Source organism: Eschrichtius robustus, chromosome 2 (assembly GCF_028021215.1).
Source record: "Eschrichtius robustus isolate mEscRob2 chromosome 2, mEscRob2.pri, whole genome shotgun sequence".
Lineage (NCBI taxonomy): Eukaryota > Metazoa > Chordata > Mammalia > Artiodactyla > Eschrichtiidae > Eschrichtius > Eschrichtius robustus.
In genome coordinates this window covers 76937507-76955983 of record NC_090825.1, presented here as the reverse complement: position 1 = coordinate 76955983, position 18477 = coordinate 76937507, and the positions used below count along the sequence as shown (strand labels likewise).

The 18477-nt window shown below is 45.1% G+C and overlaps 2 protein-coding genes across 3 annotated transcripts in view; one reads left to right on the top strand and one right to left on the bottom strand.

Annotated features, from left to right (window-relative positions):
- SKIC3 (SKI3 subunit of superkiller complex) overlaps positions 1 to 18477 on the top strand; it is a 169987-nt gene that overhangs the window by 7979 nt on the left and 143531 nt on the right. Inside the window, exon 1 of one of the 2 annotated variants that reach the window (XM_068535647.1) lies at positions 12352 to 12372. The exons of the other annotated variant lie outside the window; for it this stretch is intronic. The gene's annotated coding sequence lies outside the window, so the exon portion shown is untranslated. Of the gene's footprint in view, positions 1 to 12351; positions 12373 to 18477 lie in introns of those variants that run through there. 2 annotated transcript variants of the gene reach the window in all.
- Positions 13756 to 15054, bottom strand: GPR150 (G protein-coupled receptor 150). Its single transcript, XM_068533892.1, has one exon. It carries the CDS (start codon positions 15052 to 15054, stop codon positions 13756 to 13758), a length of 1299 nt encoding a protein of 432 aa, XP_068389993.1.

The window sequence follows — 18477 nt, the reverse complement described above, 5'->3', positions numbered from 1 at the left end:
TGGCTATTGTTCTCCGGGTGGGGAGTGAGTGGTTTGTTTCCTAACTTTGATAGGTAGGTTTAGGGCCATGCTGCAATAATATTCTGCTTCCTATTAACACTTCAAACTCTTTAAAAGAGTGAGACTCTTCATTTGTTCAAATGGGATTTGAACGAATAGAACCAAAGAGGTCCTAAAGAACTGACTTATTCCAGGGCGAGGGAGGCTGCAGCTGCCTCTGCTGAAGGACCCACAGCTCACGGGGCCTCAAGAACACCCCCAGCAGAGACTACACAGAATTGCCAGTCGAGGAGGTCTTTATTTTTTTTCAAACAAGGGCAGGAAATTTTGATATTTGAACTTTAATTCTTTTGATTTTGTTACCTTTAGGCTTTACCTTGCAAGAGGGTTTAATCTCTGAACCTCAATTTCTCCCAAGATATTGGTTTAGAGCACAGATATGGAAAAGGTCTGTTTGTTTGTTTGTTGTTTGTTTTGTTTTTAATTGGGCCCTCCCAACAGGGGAGAGAGTCCAAGAGTGTTAGTCTAACTGAAATCCCTTCACATGAGACCCACAGGGTAGGGGCCTGGGGTTCCTGGCATGGATGGGCTCTGTATAGTGTCAAGGTCTCCACATCACTTGTGAGCAGCATTTTAAGTCTTGAACACAGTGGCTTTCACCCCCTCTTGTTAGGGAATGGATTGGGTTCAAGCCACTTGCTTACAGGATTGATGCCCCAGTATTCCTCACCGTCACTCCACCTGGAGTATCACCTGTGCACATTTCTATTTTCTTTTCTCTTCTTTTTGGCCACACCACGTGGCATGTGGGATCTCAGTTCCCTGACCAGGGATTGAACCTGTACCCCCTGCAGTGGAAGTGCAGAGTCTTAGTCACTGGACAGCCGGGGAAGTCCCTCACTTGTGCACATTTCTGACTCTGCTGTCAATGTTTCTGAATCTGGTTTCTTCAGGTTGTAGGGAGCAAGAATACTCCTGCCACATGCTTTTCAAGACACTGCCATTCCTCAGGTCTGGAATGTCCCAGGCTTTGCATAGTGGAACATACCTTCAGTGCTTCAGTCCCCTCTGCTGTGCCATGTTCCTTCTGGGAACGCTTGGCTGAGCTTCTGACAGATTAACTTGCTTCTTATGTTGATCTCTTTCTTTCTCTGCCACATGCAGTGTGCCAAGCTGAGTGCCTTCCTTGCTTCCTTTTACTTTCTCCTGTTTTCTAGCCTAGACTTTTTTTTTTTTTTTTGCTGCGTCTGCACAAATAATGCTCTGTGCAAAACCAAACTGTTCTTTAGTTGGCTGATCCCAACAGGAAATAACTTTCCATCAGATCAGCATCTAAGCCAGACCTGTACTTGCTCTACTGTTGTCCAGCCTAGCTTTACTTTTGTTTGTGTTGTCTTGACTGTGTCTTCTCTAGGGCTCTAACTCAACACATTTCTCTTACCTGTTCCCTTAAGGTGTGGGCATTACCAATATCTATAGCTACAATAACTGTATCACTGTCAAACTCACCCTTAATGCACTGAATATTTTATCCTAATTTTCCAAGTCTTCCCCTCCTTAAATCTGTCCAAATTTCTGTAACCAGTTGTCATATCTGCCTGAGTCTTCATGGCGATGGTTCTACTGGACTGGCCCTGAAGATGGGGTTACAAAGTCCATATATGACTGCTAGAGGCATGAGAGAGAGAGAGAGAGAGAGAGAGTGTGTGTGTGTGTGTGTGTGTGTGTGTGTGTGTGTGTGTGTGTTGGAGGTGGGGACAGTTCCCAGAGAAAGGGATATTATGAAGAGGGCAGAAGCTTAGAAAAGGTGTCCACTAAGAGAGTCGTTTTGCACATTAACATGTTGAAGACTCGGAGACGTACTGCTGTAAAGACACCTGGTTGGGAAGAGAAGAATAAGTTAGAAGATATTATGAGGACATACTCAGAAAAATTCAGATGTGGGATATCTTGCAAAGCAACTGGCTTGGTCTCCTCAGAAACACAGTATCTTTTAAGGTCGGTGAAGATGTTTTAGAATAAAAGAGATGAAAGAGACATAACATCAAATGTAATTAGATTTTGGTTCAAAAGAAAAGAATCTAGGACTTCCCTGATGGTGCAGTGGTTAAGAATCCACCTGCCAATGCAGGGGACACGGGTTCGAGCCCTGGTCTGGGAAGATCCTACATGCCGCGGAGCAACTAAGCCCGTGCGCCACAACTACTGAGCCTGTGCTCTAGAGCCCGTGATCCACAACTACTGAGCCCACGTGCCACAACTACTGAAGCCCACGCACCTAGAGCCTGCACTCTGCAACAAGAGAAGCCACCGCAATGAGAAGCCCGTGCACCGCAACAAAGAGTAGCCCCCACTCGCCGCAACTAGAGAAAGCCTGTGCGCAGCAACGAAGACCCAATGCAGCCAAAAATAAAATAAATAAAAATAAATAAAATTTTAAAATATATATATAGTTATAAAAAAATCTATTCAAGTATATTGAGGACAAGAGGGAATTTTTGAATCTGGACTGGATATTAGTTGATATTAGGGAATTATTGTTAATTTTTTGATAATGCTTTTGTGGTTATGCAAGAATGTCTTAGGAGATGCACGTTCAAGTATTCAGAGGTGAGGTGTAATGATATCATGATGTCTGCAACTAATTTTCAAGTTATTCAGAATCAACAACAAAAAATATGGATGAAAGCAAAAATGGCAAAATGTTAACAACTGTTGAATCTCAGTGGTGAATATGTGGGTGTTCTTTTGTATTATTCTTCAAGTTTTCTGTATATTTTATAATAAAAAGTAAAAAAAAAAAAAAAAAAAAAGAGGGAAACCTATTTAACCTAGTGTTCCAAACATTTAACTATGAAACTTTTTTTTTCTTTAGAATATATTAATATGGAAGCATCTGCTGCTTCACAAAGTATACTTGGACATGCTGGCCTAGGGCAGGCTCTCAGTGGCTACCTTTTAAAAATATACTGTAATGAAAAATGCTCAGTGAAGAGTAAAAATCTTAAAGAAAAATTCAAAATATACTTAAAAAATTTTATCCAGCTGGCTGAGGAAATGTTCGCCATATCATTTACAATGGGACCATTCTAATGTTCTTAACAGTGGTGTGACTTTATTGGCCAGAGGAATGAAGGTCACAGCTTGCATTGTGATTCTTGAATGTCCAGTATGTGTTACCCAAATCCTTTCTCTTAGTATAACCTCATGGATGATGGTACAGGCTGAATTTTCAATCATCTATATCCTTCTGTGCTTAAAGAATTAGATGAAGTGATAGATCATTTAGAGCACTTTAAGGAAGAGAAACAAATTTGCAAGCATAATTGACGATTCTTACTAGGGACGAAGTTATGAGACCTCATAGTTTTTTGTGTGTGTGTGGGATCTTCCCGGAACAGGGCTCGAACCCGTGTCCCCTGCATTGGCAGGCAGATTCTTAACCACTGAGCCACCAGGGAAGCCCCTATTATTTATTTATTTATTTTTGGCTGCGTTGGGTCTTCGTTGCTGCCTGCGGGCTTTCTCTAGTTGCGGCGAGCGTGGGCTACTCTTCGTTGCGGTGAGCGGGCTTCTCATTGCAGTGGCTTCTCTTGCAGAGCACAGGCTCTAGACATGCGGGCTTCGGTAGCTGTGACATGTGGACTCAGTAGTTGTGGCTCACAGGCTTAGTTGCTCCGCGGCACGTGGGATCTTCTTGGACCAGGGATTGAACCCATGTCCCCTGAACTGGCAGATGGATTCTTAACCACTGTGCCATGATGGAAGTCCCCTCACAGTTTCTTGTGACGGCTGATTTTATGTCAACTTGACTGGGCCATGGGCTGCCCAGATGTCTGGTTAAACATTATTCCTGCCTGTGCCTGTGTGGGTGTTTCTGGATGAGATTAGCATTTGAATTTGTAAATTGAGTAAAGCAGATTGTCTTCCCTAATGTGGGTGGGTATCATGCAATCCACTGAGGGCCTGAATAGAACAAAACAGTGGAGGAAGGGAGAATTCGGAGAATTCACTCTGTCTGCCTGAGTGCTCAGCTGGGACATCCGTCTTCTACTCTTGATCTTGAACTACACCACCAACTCTCCTGGGTCTCCAACCTGCAGACAGAAGACTGTAGGACTTCTCAGCTTCTGTAATCACTTGGGCCAGCCAGTTACTTATAATGAATCAATCTCCCTCTCTCTCTCTTTCTCTTTCTTTCTCTCTCTGTCTCTCTCTGTCTCTCTCTCTCTCTATATATATATGTACTGTTTCTCTGGAGAACCCAGAAGAATGCATTCCTTATATCCATTTGGATGCCTTTAGAGAAAACAGCAATTCAAACTGATTAAACAAGAAGGAAATTTATTATTTCACATAACAAGATCTGAGGTTGGATGGCTCAAACTTTGGTTAATTCAGGTGCTCAGCTACATAATCAAAGACTTGGGTTTTTTACCTTTCCACTATTCTAGGATTAAGGTGTTGGCCTTCTCTTAGGGTTATCTTCCCTCTCTGGTTGCAAGATGGCTGTTAGAGCTTTAGGTCAAATCCATAAACTATAATATCCAGAGAAAGAGGAGGAATTGCCTCTACTGGTATCTACTATTTAAGGTTACAAAACCTTTTCCAGTAGCCTCCAGAAGGTCTTACCTCTAGTTTCATTGCCCCAAACCAGTCAACTAGCAGGAGGAATGGTATTACCATGGTTGTCTTAGATATATATCCCAGAGCGGGGGATAGGGTTATCTTCCTTGGTGGATGGTGTGGCAGTTTTAAAATATGACTGCAAATTCTTTGACACCTCTTCCCTTAGAGGGTAGGGTTTATGTTCTCTGCCTTTGAATCTGGACAGGTTTGGAACTGCTTCCACCAGTAGAAACAGAGGATATGCTTCTGTGAGACTTTTGAGGCAAGGCCATACAGAGCCATGTGGCTTGTTCACTAGAGCACTTGCTCTTGGAAACTTGAGCTGCCTTAGGAGAAGTTTGACTACTCTATGGCCGTCATGCAGTGAGAAAGCCAAAGCCACATGGAGGGCGATATGTAGGCACTTTGGTTGATGTTCCTGTTGAGTCCAGCTTTGAATATCCCAGCCAAGGCATCAGACATATGAGTAAAGAAGAAGCTCCCAGGTGATTTCTAGCCTTCTGAACACAATCAGGGTTCTTCTAGCAAGGCAAGAGAATAAGAAATGTTAATGTGGACAACCAGAGGGCCTGCCACATTATGGATGCCTGCTTCTGTATTGATGTCCATGGACATGAGGTTTCTCTAACACACTCAACTTTTAGATTAAAATTTTTTAAAAAAAGTATTTCCTGAGGTTAAGGACTTCCTTTGGGGACAGTAAAAGATGTATCTCACAGGTATGATTTGGCTCAGACATCTTGGACCTCTGAGCAGTTTCATATTCTAGACCTGGCTCCACCTAAATTCACACCAAGCTCCCCTGGAAACACAGAGGGCCTCTGGAACTGATGAGCAAGACCATCTCCTAGTCTAATTTAGTACAGCCTCAAAATATTAGTTGAGGTAAAGACTAATCTACTGTAATAAACAGACTCCGAAAGTTCACGGCTTAAAGAAGACAGAAATTTATTTCTCTCACATAATCTTCTGAACAGTTTAGGCTGTCTGTGCTCCCACAAGATCCTGAAGGAACCTCTAAGATGTTGTCCTCATCTGCATGGCTGAACCTGATCATTGTCACATAATGTGACTGTCACATCGTGTCTTCCAGCCAGTAGGAAGAGGAAAGAGAGCTTGGAGGAGCCCAAGCCCTGTGTCTTAAGGCCCAAGTCTGGAAGTCACACATGTCACGTTTGCTCACATTCCATTGCTGAGAACAGGTCACATAGCTGTAACTAGCTGCAAGAGAGACTGGGAAATACAGTCTGTGGCAGGGCAGCCGCATAAGAAGGGGAGAATGAATTCTGGTGAACTGTCTCCTCCATTCCCAGCAAGTGAGTTCTTTATTTGGATCGTTTGGAGGCTGAAATGATGAAACTCTCTGACATAATTAGGTACTGTTTTTCTAAAATGCATTTCACCCTTCTGGTAGCCATTTTTATCCAACATCCCCCCTCTCCCACCCCTGTCCCCCACTTGTGTATGTCTAGGCTGTGTCTCTAACAGACACGTAAGTCTGTAAAGCAAGACCTGTATCTGAGGCTCAGCTAAACTTCTTGGCTATTACCTGTTCAGATGATGAAAAAAAACCCAAAACGAACAAACAAAAAACCCCACAGCTCTGTCACTTACAAGCTGTTTGATCCTGGGCAAGTCATCCGTAGACCCAATTTCCTTATCTATAAACTGAAGGTGGTTATGATATATTCCTTTTAGTCGTTATGAGGATTAAATGAATTAATGCTTGTAAAGTGCCAAACTTCATAGAAATTATTTAATAAATTTTAGCTGTTGTTATTGTTGTGGTTCCCATTATTTATCTCATGGGTATTTTGTAAGGCAGACAATAGTACCTTGCTTAATAAAACGATACCCAGAACGATACCCAGGGTTTGGCCATAGAAGGAGATTTCACCTTGTGGAAATGGGATTAGAGTTGGGGCTCTAACTCTATCCCCTGAGCTTGGGGTTCTCTCATTTCAAGTTAGCATGAGGCCTCATCACATTACATGGTAAGCAGTTAAATCTCCCAATTTGACATGTGGTTGGAGACTAGAACCCAGCTTTCTGATATCTGGGTCTTTTGACTCCCATTTTTAATGCATCCAACACCACTTCACTACTCCACCCATGATTTAGTTATCTGTTGCTGCGAAACAAACCACCCTAACACTTAATGGCTATGGTTTGTTATTCCTCACAAGTCTGTGGGTTAGCATGGTAGTTCTTCCTTTGGTTTCCCCTGGGCTCACTCATGTGGGTGCATTTAGCTGGAGGGTCATCTGGGAACTGCGCCCAGACAGAATGGCTGAGTAGCTGGGCCTCTGCTTGGCTTTTTCATGGCATGGTCATCTCAGGGCAGCTTTTCTGAGAGGGCAGTCCCTATGCATAAATGCTTATCAAGACCCTGCTTGTGAGGGACTTCCCTGGTGGCACAGTGGTTAAGAATCCACCTGCCAATGCAGGGAAAATGGGTTCGATCCCTGGTCCAGGAAGATCTCACATGCCGCAGAGCAACTAAGCCCGTGTGCCACAACTGCTGAGCCTGCGCTCTGGAGCCCACGAGCCACAAACTACTGATGCTGAAGCCCGAGCGCTCTAGGGCCCGTGCTCCGCAACAAGAGAAGCCACTGCAATGAGAAGCGCGCGTACTGCAACGGAGAGTAGCCCCTGCTCGCCACAACTAGAGAAAGCCCGCGCGCAGCAATGAAGACCCAGCGCAGCCAAAAAAACCCCCCAAAAACAAAAAACCCTGCTTGTGAAAGATCTGCTGATGTCCATTGCCAAAGCAAGTCACATGGCCAAACCCAGACTCTGTGGGAAAAGATTACACAAGGGATGGATATCAAGAAGAGTGATTCACTGGGGGCCATCATACAGTAGTCTATCCCAGCACATTTTAGGGTTGTTACTTCCAGATCTGGCCATAGAAAATACAGTAATGGTTGGCCTAAGTTCCCACCCCAAAACCTAAACTTTAAATGTAATATATGTCTATGATAAGTGACATTGTACTTTGCACATGATAGATCTTTAATAAATAAATATTGAAATGAATGAATTAATAAGTCAATAATATTACCAATGGTAAGAATTTGCAAATAATGTCAAATAACAGTAATAATTACAGGTTGAGATTTCTCAACAAAGTCTTTACCACAAAAATTATAGTTCTTCATAGAGTATAAATTTTTAAAAAAGAATTACATCTTTGATTTTCTTCCATCTGCCCCACTAAGCCCAATACAGTACCTCAATACCTACTGGCTGATGGACTAAATAAAATTACACTTGGATTGTTCCTATTTTTTTGATAAAGAACATGCAGTAAGCTAAAATGAGACACTTTTTCTTGCCAAACTTCTTCAATTAGAGGCTGTTTGCTGCTATAAATAACAGAAAATCCAGTTTAACTGCCTTAAGCAGTGAGAAAATATATCAGCTTATTTAACAGGACATCCAGTAGGTCGGCCTCAGTGGTGTTTAATGTTACAGCTCAGTGAGGTCATTAAGGATCTTAGTTCTTTTCATCTCTCCAGTGTGCTGTATCCAGTGCTGGCTTCATCTTGTGGCTGGTGCCCCTCATGGTGAGAGGTGGGCTGCCAGCAGCCAGCAGCACTACATGCTCCCTCATTTACTTTTGGTGGGAGAGAGATGGAGAGAGCATGCTGGCTCCCATGGCTCTCTCAGAAGAGTTAAGGACTTCCTTCCTAGATGCCCCAATAACCCTACCCCCAATCTCATTAGTTTTAACTGGATCACATGACCATTTCTGAGTGGGACATGGTGGTAAGGGGGGTGGAATTACTTTGATGTGCTTAGACTAATTAAGGCCCAGTCTTAGAGTGGGAGAGGGGTCAGCTTCCCTCTAAGCATTTGACTGTTCATAAGAGACATAGATAACCTAATAATGAAACCGTGTACAAGCCCCTGTGTCCTTGTCTTTTGGAGTAAAATGCTGACTCAAGAGTTAATGATTGTCGCCTGCCCATGCAGGGGACACGGGTTCGAGCCCTGGTCCAGGGAGATCCCACATGCCGTGGTACAGCTAAGCCCGTGTGCCACAACTACTGAGCCTACACTCTAGAGCCCGGGAATCACAACTACTGAGCCCAAGTGCCACAACTACTGAAGCCCATGCGCCTAGAGCCCATGCTCTGCAACAAGAGAAGCCACTGCAATGAGAAGCCCACACACTGCAACGAAGAGTAGCCCCCACTCGCCACAGCTAGAGAAAGCCCGCACGCAGCAACGAAGACCCAACGCAACCAAAATAAGTAAATAAATATATATATATTTTTAATTTAAAAAAAGAGTTAATGATTGGGAAATGTGAAGATGTAGAAACAAAGAATAGCTGGTTGGGGAACTAGTAACAATTTAGACTATAATTCTGTCACATTGCAGAATCACCAAACTCCCAATTCCCTGAAAGATATAGATAAAGGCCTGACACACATTCCTAAGTTGTTTTTACAGGCAGGAGATCCCCTCCAGATGAAAACCGCTGACCACAAGAACATGGACCCTAGACTGGTTGAAACCAGAAGGTTGATGATGCTTAAAATTTCACCTTGATGCCAACCAATCCTAGAATTGTCCATGAGCTGATCATGCCCTGCTCCTTGAACACTATAAAACACCTCACTACCCTCTCCGGGGTGGGCACGGTCCTTGAGGTGCTAGCCTGCTGTGTTCCCTCTTTGCCTGGCAAAGAAATAAAGCTACTCCTTCTCTTTCCTCCAAACTCCGTCTCCATATTTCTATTCGACATCGGTGCACAGAGAGCCAAGATTTTGGCAGCAATAAGAACCTGAGAACTGCTAGAAAAGAGAAAGTGGATTCAAGGAGGGTAGTTGACAATTATTGTGAGCATTCTACCTTCTGTAAGGCCTAACTTCCCTATTACTATGTAGCACCACTGAGTACATAAATCTTTCATAGATTCTCCAATATCCCTTCCTTCGTTTCATGTGATATTACTCAGCTGGATTTTATTCCTCATAGCCCAGTGTTAGAGAATAACAGTAGCTATCATATATTGAATACTAGGGTGAATCTGAAGAGACAAGCTGACAGGACCCCCCCTCCCCAGCAATCAAGTATTTTACATACATGAATCCTATGAAGCCAAGGTAATAGAAACCTCATTTTATTGATGAGAAAACCAAGACTCAAAAAAGATTCGGCAAACAGCGTAAAGTCACACAGCCACTAAGTTGTAGAGATGAAACAAGTCCAAGTCTTTAGGCTCCATAGACTCTGCTCTTTTCATTATATTACACTGCCTCTCAACTCAGCAAAACATGTTTAATTTAATTAGACTATTCATTTGTATTAGTATTTTATTAATGTTTTCCCTTTGATCGAGTCAGAACATTTCAGGAATGGGAGAGAAACTGCTCAAATTTTCTACTTCCTTTTGTGTTTCCTAGGAAGTGGCTTAGCAAAAAATATTTTAAATCTATCTCCTCTTCCACAAATGAGCTAGACTATTCTATTTTTAGTAAATGATTTATAGCTAGTTGTGGTTTAATTACACTCCTGGCTGTTTTCTACGTACCTTCTCCTTCAAATTATGTAATAGGTCATGTTTACTTATTTTAGCTGTATGTTACTGTGTGGCTAGTTCTTTTTAAAAAATACAGAATTATTTGAATTTAGTCTTTTAAGTTCTGGTGGTGACATTTGCATTGTTGTCTATGTGAATAGTGCTCTCTGGAGTCCTGAAGTCCAGACCTGTTTGCAGCAGCTTAGTTAAAATCTAACTCCAAGGGGAATGTACAGTGGGTGAGGGGATGTTATTTGCTTCCTCCCAAACTCCAAGTATGTGGTCTTGATGGTCCTCTAGTCATTTCCTGTTTGGGTGATACCTAGAAAAGAGATCAAGTTCAGGGTCACCCGCTCATTTCCCTTTGCTGTGCAGTTTGAGTGGTATGTCCTACTCTAGGAAGAGTCTAAATTTAGAATAACCTTTGGGGGCTTCCTTGATTGGGACAGAGCTGAAATTCTGAGTTGTCTATAGCAATGTAGATTCCTAGGATCAGTGGTCATGATTCTGAGGTGGTTCTTTAAGTTTCTTAACTTAGAAATGCCACCAGGGATGGGAACGAAGTCACCTAGGTCTATCTTCAAGTTTCAGATATAGTTAAAATTAGAGAAAGTTTCTTAGTTATAGAAGAGAAGCATTTTAGTATGAAGTGGGCTTAACCAAGTCTTCCACAAAATCTAGGGAAATGTAGTTTAATTGTATTTTAAATTAACTACTTGAATTGGAATTCTGTATTTTTGACCCAGGTGGAAATTTCTCATAATTTCTAGATGGCAATCAGCTGAAAATCTTGAATAGATTTAAAAAATCAGTCTTTTTAACAATCTTGCAATTGTGTAAAAGTTTAGTCTGGCCTCCCAATAAGCATTTCCCCTTCTTTCTTTCCTAAAAGAAAGAATGAGATTTTTCACCCCTTCTCTATGCAACTCATATCTTCAGTTCCAGGTCCAAGTCAGTCATGGTGGCCCCGTTTCCCTTGCAATGATATGTCTAGATATGGACTGGCCAATGAACCGTGTGGGAAAGTCTATCCAGGACATCCAAGAAATGTTTCTTAATTCTTATAAAGAGTGAAAAGAAGAGAGAGTCTCCTTCTGCACATTGTCATGTTTGGATGTGATGCCTGGAACTGCAGCAGCCATTTTGTGATTTCAAGGGAAACTGACTTTAATGTCAAGCCAACCAGCTCAGGATGGCAGAATAGAAAGACGAAAAGGATTTAGGTCCTTGGTTATAAAGTTATGAAGCTACTCAATTAACCAATTCTGGAGCAGACCTACCACTGGACTTCTTGTTATGTGATAATAAATTTAAGCCAGCTGTATCTGTTTTTCTGTTAGTGTGTTCTCAACTGCAGAAAACAGAAAATCTGACTCAATTGGCTTAAATTACCTTGTTGAGAGCATTCTAAGTGATAAAACATTATAGGTCATATTTTGAGGTCTCTGAGCTTCTTCCTTGATCCCTGCCTCTAGGTATTCCCCCCTTCCAATTAGTTGATCCTTCACACCATCATTGGAATGACTTTGCAGAATTCAAATCTGATCATATTGCAACTCTGGTTAAATCTTTCAAAGGCTATTTTTGGCTTTCTTGGTGTGGCAAACAGACTTTTCTTCACTGGGTCTGGGCTGGATCTCTGTGGCCGCATATTCCATCAGGTCAGACCCCACAGGCACCCTAATGCTAGATATTTCAACTATTGCCATTCCTTGACCATGCTTTGTTCTCTCTCACTTATGCTTTACAAATGCTAGTCCCAACTGCATAGAATACCTTCTCCTATCTGATAGGTCACCCCCACCATCCCCCAGGCTCCCAAGGTTGTTAGATGTTCTTCTTCAGCGTCCTGACACCCCGACTGGAACCCCTGTTAAAGCACATCTGACTGTTTTTGTGCTGTATTTGTCAGATTGTCTCCTACATATGATTATAAGGTCTTTGAGGGAAAATGTGTCTTATTCATTTTAGCATCTCAGTGCCTAGCACATTGCTTGGCACAAAATAAGCGAGTAATAAATGTTTATTAATGAATAAAAATAATGCTATAACCCAGATTTATGTTCATGAAGACAATTGTGTTCTTTTCTCTTTAGGTGGCTTATTCTTGGTATATTGCATGCTATACCTTCCTCAGCAGGGTAGGGAGGATGAAAGAGGAAGGAAAACCTCTAACTATATAACATTTTTGGACAGGATTTTGGAGGAAGGTAAGCCAAGTTTAATGAAGATTTCTTTTTGTAAATCTTTTATCCATTCTATCTATGCCTGATTCATATGATGAATTAATCAACAAATGTGTGTTGTATGCCTACTATGTATCAAACATTGTTTAAGAGTTTGGGATTCATCAATGAACAAAACAAGGAAGTCCTCAGAGAGCACTGGCTTCACAAGTGAACTTTACCAGTCATTTCCCCTTTCTGGATCTTAGTCCTGCGTTTGTGCATGAACAGGAAACACTGTAATGGAAAGCTTGCAGATTCTCAGATGAAACATTGGTAAACACATGGATATTTGTTCATAAGCGCCGCCACTTCTCTCTAGAACCAAGGACAGTTAGGAGGAGGAGGTCGCTGACTAAATCTGCTCCTTGACCTTGTTCTCAGCAATCCACACCAATAGGCATTGCCCTTGTTTGTAAAAAGAGAGTTTTATATATCCATGCAGCTTTGGGAGGTTGCAGCTTTCTTCCTAGCTGCGAATATCCCTAAGGCTCCACCTGGGACAGTGAGCCTCACCCCTATGCACCACCCAGGTGCTTCCCTTCTCCAGTCTGGTGGCGATTCTGTGCTTAGAGGCTCCACCTGTGCACAGCATCGCAGCTGTAGAGGCTGCTCTGGGCACAGGAACAATTTCCTACAGAAACTGGGCATATTTGAAAGGTTGGAAGGGAAGCTTTTGTGTCTCCGTCCTACAATTCCAGCTTCTCCTTAAGTGGAAGCCAGACCAGAAATAAAGGCCACACTGATTTTCTTCTGAGAAAACACATTACCAAGTTAAAAAAAAAAAAAGTCCTAATTGCTCTGGGGGAAATGTTTTTATTTTACAAATACTCTGTGGCTCTGAAGTGACAGCAAGATTACATTTCTGACAGTATCACTGGTACAATTTCCAGGCTCCTCAGGCAGAGCAATGTGAGGATATTCCTCCCGGAAGGAGAGGCACATTCTCTGGTCCCCAAGCTACAGTTAAACAACGACCCTAAATAAGTAAAAACAGATGATAACACAGCAAATAATGAAAGCTTGGCAATTTAACTAAAGCAAATGGTCTTAGCCAGAACGCTATGGGAGTGAAAAAGAACTACAAAAATAACTCTGTAACTTTGCTTTTACAAACAAATGGCTCACTCTCTTGTCTCCAGATGGGGAAATGTGAGAACTGGAAAGGAGAAAAGAACCTGGAAGAGTGTAGAAAAATGTAAACATTAGAAAGAAATGTAATAGGGGAGTGGAGGACGGGGACAGTTTCAGTGTAGCGCTCTTGGAGACCGTCCTGACGGTTGTGAGCTAGATAGAGCCCGGCCGGCCTCGTGTTCCGTGGTGGCGGTGCCGCAGCGACAGATGACCTGTCTCTTGGCCATCGAACACCTAGAAGACGCTTTCGCAGGAGCAGGGCAGCGACCGGGGACGCGGCGGGGGTGGGCGCAAGTAACCCTCCTCCGGCTGCTCCCGCCGAGCGTGGTGATAATGTGGGTGGGGCCAGCGGTGGCGGTGGAGCGCCTGGTGGCCCCGGGCGCCCTCGTCGTCCTCCGCGACTCCCTCCCGCGGGCAGCACACTGCACCCAGGCACCTCCGCCAGCGCCGCCGGAGTTGACAGTCGCCCGCCTGGAAGAACAGGTAGACGAAGGGATTGAGAGCGCTGTTGGCCACCCCCAGGAGGCGCAGCGCCACCGCTAGGTCCTCGGCCTCCCAGTCTCCCACCGGCCCAGACGACCACGTGGCCGCCAGCCGGGCAGCGAAGTAGGGCAGCTCGCACCCCACGAACAGCAGCGCCAGCACCAGGCTCATCTTCAGGCTCTGGACCTTGGCGCGGGGCAGCGCGTTGGGCGCGGGGGCTTGGCCGGGACTGGCCGACCTGGGCGCCGCGGCCGATGGGGCCTGGGGCGGGCGCTGCCGCCAGGCGCAGAGCAGGCGGCTGCCAGCGATGCCCATGACCGCGACCGGCGCCACGAAGCCCGCGACGGCCTCATAGAGCGCGTAGACCATCAGGTGCCAGCGCGGTAGCGGCGCGAAGATGTCGCGGCAGCGACGCTCCCCGGGCCAGGCGCGGGCGGCCGGAGGCGCGGCGGGCGGCTGCGAGGGGGCGCCCCCGCGCACCACGAAGGCCGGGGGCAGCGCCAGCAGCAGCGCCAGCAGCCAGCCCAGGGCGGCGAGGGCGCGCGCGGGCAGCGGCGGGCCCTGTGGACGGCGCACGGCGCGCTGGCGTTCGAGGGCAATGAGCGCCACGAGGTGGGCCGACGCGCTGTGGCCGGATGCCCGTAGCAGATGCACGAAGCGGCACGCCAGGTCGCTCGCGGCCCGGCGCGGCTCGCCCAGCAGCTCCCAGGCCAGCTGCGACAGCGCGGTGCCCCCGCACGCATACAGGTCGGCCAAGGCCAGCTGCACCAGCAGGAAGTCCATCTTGCGACGCTTGGGACCGGCCCAGGGCCCGCCGCCCCCGCACAGGCGGCACAGCACCGTAGCGTTGCCGGCCACCGTCACCACCAGGATGACCCCCAGGAAGACCAGGCGGACGCGGCGGCTGGGAGGCCCGGACGGCGGCGTTGGCGGCGGCCCCGGGACTGGGGCTCCCTGTCCGGAAGTCAGGTTGAGACCCCAGCCCAGCGAGATGGGTACGGAGAGGTTGGGCGCCGGCGCCGGAGTTGAGGGGCTGAAGGGATCCTCCATCCTTAGCCTGGAGGAAGAGGAGGTACGGAACAGGGCAGGCAGGGCGCGGGAAACCAAGGTGGAAGCGAGACTCCGCTGGGCGCGATGCCGGGTCTTACGAGTTCCCAAAGTTAGTTGAAAACGCACACGCACGGAGAGGGAGATGGATGCAGGTAGCTTTGCGCTTAGTTGTTTTTATAGGTTGGCCTCGTCATTTGTCACTCAAATGGGGGGTGTACGCTCGAGGAACACACATGATTCCTCTTCTCCACCTTCCTCTGCGCGTCTCCCCTCCCAATCCGGGTAGATCCCCTTCCAGTCTCTGCCGCAGCCCCCATGCTGCCCTCGCGGGAGCCGCGAACCGCTGGGCTCTAGAAACCACTCCCGTTGGGTGTTTACATACAGCACAGCCAGACAGAAGGTCGCTTTGCCTGGCCATCGTTAACCCGGGACCAGCACACTGGAGAGGAAAGTCCTGACTGAGACTATACCCCTCAAAATGGTTTCAGATTGCCAGTAGGAAAAAAAAAAAAAGAAAAGAAAAGAAAAGGCACTAGTTTTGATTAAAAAACAAAAGAGAAAGATTTGAAATGCCATGGTTCTGCACTAGCTTGAGAAAAACAGGAACCCAAGAAACCTAACAGCGTTTTGAGCAAAGAGGAGCCCAACAGATAAATCTTCCTCTGGCCAACGGGAGTATTTTACTTGGAGAGAACTAAAGTCAAAGGTGTTGCGTGGCAATTAGGAGCAGCAGTGGTTTGCAGATTGTTTCAAATACTCCTCATTACTAGAAACAGCAGATCACAGCTGCTCTCCGTCATGTAAAATTCATTTCATTAGTCTGAAGAGGGCATTAATAGGTTTTATGCAAATGGGTAGTACATTTATTGCTTTTCTCCTAATATTTTCACTCAGTGACAGATGTATCATCACGGCTCTTCATTCTCTTGATTCTGTTTTCTAGCAGATGGGAGGTTGCTAGGAGGGACTACGCCTCCAATAAGCCTGGAGAAAAGGTGACTAAGAAGATGATAAGGTGGCCAAGTTTTAAAAAAGAAATCCAACTCACAGGAAATGGTTTCGATTAAATGCTATCTCTTTTATTTTAGCCCTATCTCCTCACAAACAAATTTTAGTTTTCCTGTTGGAAGCATCAATTTGGTTTTTTATGCACCCTCCACATTAATTATGGTGAAAGTAGAGTTCCTATGCTTCCTGGTCTGGGTGTCTGCTGGGGTTCCCAGGCTGAGGAAATATTTGGCACTTTAAGATGTGCGGGATAGGAGGGTTTGGTGGGTGCAGCGGACAGTCCTGCCAGGTGGAGTGGGAATCTCATTTCCCAAGCTGTTGCCCTTTGGCCAGAGAACTGTGTCATTTTTATTATATCCCCAGTGCCTATCACTGGACCTGACACATGGTAGGTATCAGTAAATATGTTTTGAGTTGATGAATTAATGGATATGTGATGCATTTCAGATAATTTTGAGCAAGTGTTTCTACCTTGATTATAAATCCATCAACCTAAGAGAAAAATGCCTGTTATACCTGTGCCAGTATCATCCAGAAGAGCTCAAGGAAGCTCTGGGGAGATGTAGGAATAGCCATTCTTGGTGGAACATTTAAGAGGTAGAGTGATAGCCTTGGGAAATCAAACTCCTGGTTTAATTTTTTTTTTAACTTTTTTAAAAATTAATTTTATTTATTATTCTTGGCTGCGTTGGGTCTTCGTTGCTGCACGCGGACTTTCTCTAGTTGCGGCAAGTGGGGGCTACTCTTCGTCGCAGGCTTCTCGCTGCAGTGGCTTCTCTTGTTGCGGAGCACCGGCTCTAGGCGCGTGGGCTTCAGTAGTTGTGGCACGTGGGCTCAGTAGTGGTGGCCCACGGGCTCTAGAGCTCAGGCTCAGTAGTTGTGGCGCAGGGGCTTAGTTGCTCCGCAGCATGTGGGATCTTCCCGGATCAGGGCTTGAACCCGTGTCCCCTGCATTGGCAGGCGGATTCTTAACCACTGCGCCACCTGGGAAGTCCCTATGTGCGTTTTTCTTTGTATTCTGCTTGGGCTTCTCTAAACGTTTAGGTTGGTGATTTGTTGTCTTTCATTAATTTTGGAAAATTCTCAGCAATTGTCTTTTCAGATATTTCTTCTGACATTTTGCCTCTATTCTTCTGTTATTTCAGTTGCATATATATTATATCTTTTCATATTGTCCCACAGTTCTTGGATGCTCTGCTCTTTTTTTCTCTACCTTTCACTTTTTCTTTTTTTCCTTCTTTTTTTCCCTATCCCATCTCTCCTCAGAGGAAGTTGTTACCCTTTGAAATTCAGGATTTTATCTTGAAAAATTTCGCTTGGCCTATATTCAAGTTCACTAATTCTTTTTCTCTCAAGTTCACTAATTTTTTGTGTGTGTCTAGTCTGCTGATAAGCCATTTGAAGGACTTCTTCATCCACGATAGCATGTTGTTTCTAGTGAATCAATTTTATTCCTTTTTAAAAAAATAGTTTCCATCTCTCTGCTGAAATTCCCAATCTGTTCATGCATGTTAACCACATTTCCCCCTAGATCCTCCCATAGATTAATCATAGTATTTTCAAGTCACTTTCTCATGGTTTCAACTTCTGGGCCATCTCTCAGTCTGGTTCTGTTTACTGCCTTCTTTCTTCAAAGTGGGTCTTTCTTGCTTCTTTGCCATGTAAGTTTGACCAAATGCCAGACATTATATGTAAGTGAAAAACAGTGACTGATGTAAATAGTATTTACTCCTGAAAATGGGCATGCTTCTTCATCTGTCAGGCTAGTAGGGTGGAGGGGTTGACTAAATGTAGGCAGTAGTTGAGCTAAGTTTGGGTTTTGATGTTGGTATAGTTATCATTATTCTACTACAGACTTCAGACTCCTGCATACTGCTGCTGTCTTGCTTTCGTGAGAGGCTTGGAACACTGGAGGGTTTTTCTCAGTGTTCCTGCTCCACCCCTACCTTTCGGCACACCTGGCCATGGGGAGTGCGGTGGGAGGTTTCTTTCTCCATGCTTCTTACCTTTCTCCCAGAAGTAGTGTGCTGTTGTTCATGGTGGGGGCAGGCTAATTTTTTTTTTTTGTTTAAAGAAACTCACTCCAGCTTCAGTCTTATGTAGGCCCTGGGGGCCTGAGCCTTAAGGGTGGCACTTTATCAACATTTGTCACTTTCCCCTATGGCAGCTGAACTTGGCCTTATAACTTGCAGAAGAGCAAGTTTCTTGTCTGTACCGCTGTTGCAAGAGATCTTTGCTTTCTCTCAGTGCAGGATTGTGAGCATGACTGCGGTTCTGCCTCTCCTCAGCAGCAGAGAGCTTTTGCTATAATCTACCCCTTCCCAGTGATAGCTGACCTTTTGCTGAGGACTGGGGGTGAGAGGGTTTTCTGCTCCTGCCCCAGTGGCAGATGAGTTTCGCTTTGTATGAGAGAAG

What these genes read in the sequence shown, in the direction of transcription:
- GPR150 (XM_068533892.1), bottom strand. Translation starts at nt 15,054, where the DNA reads ATGGAGGATCCCTTCAGCCCCTCAACTCCGGCGCCGGCGCCCAACCTC.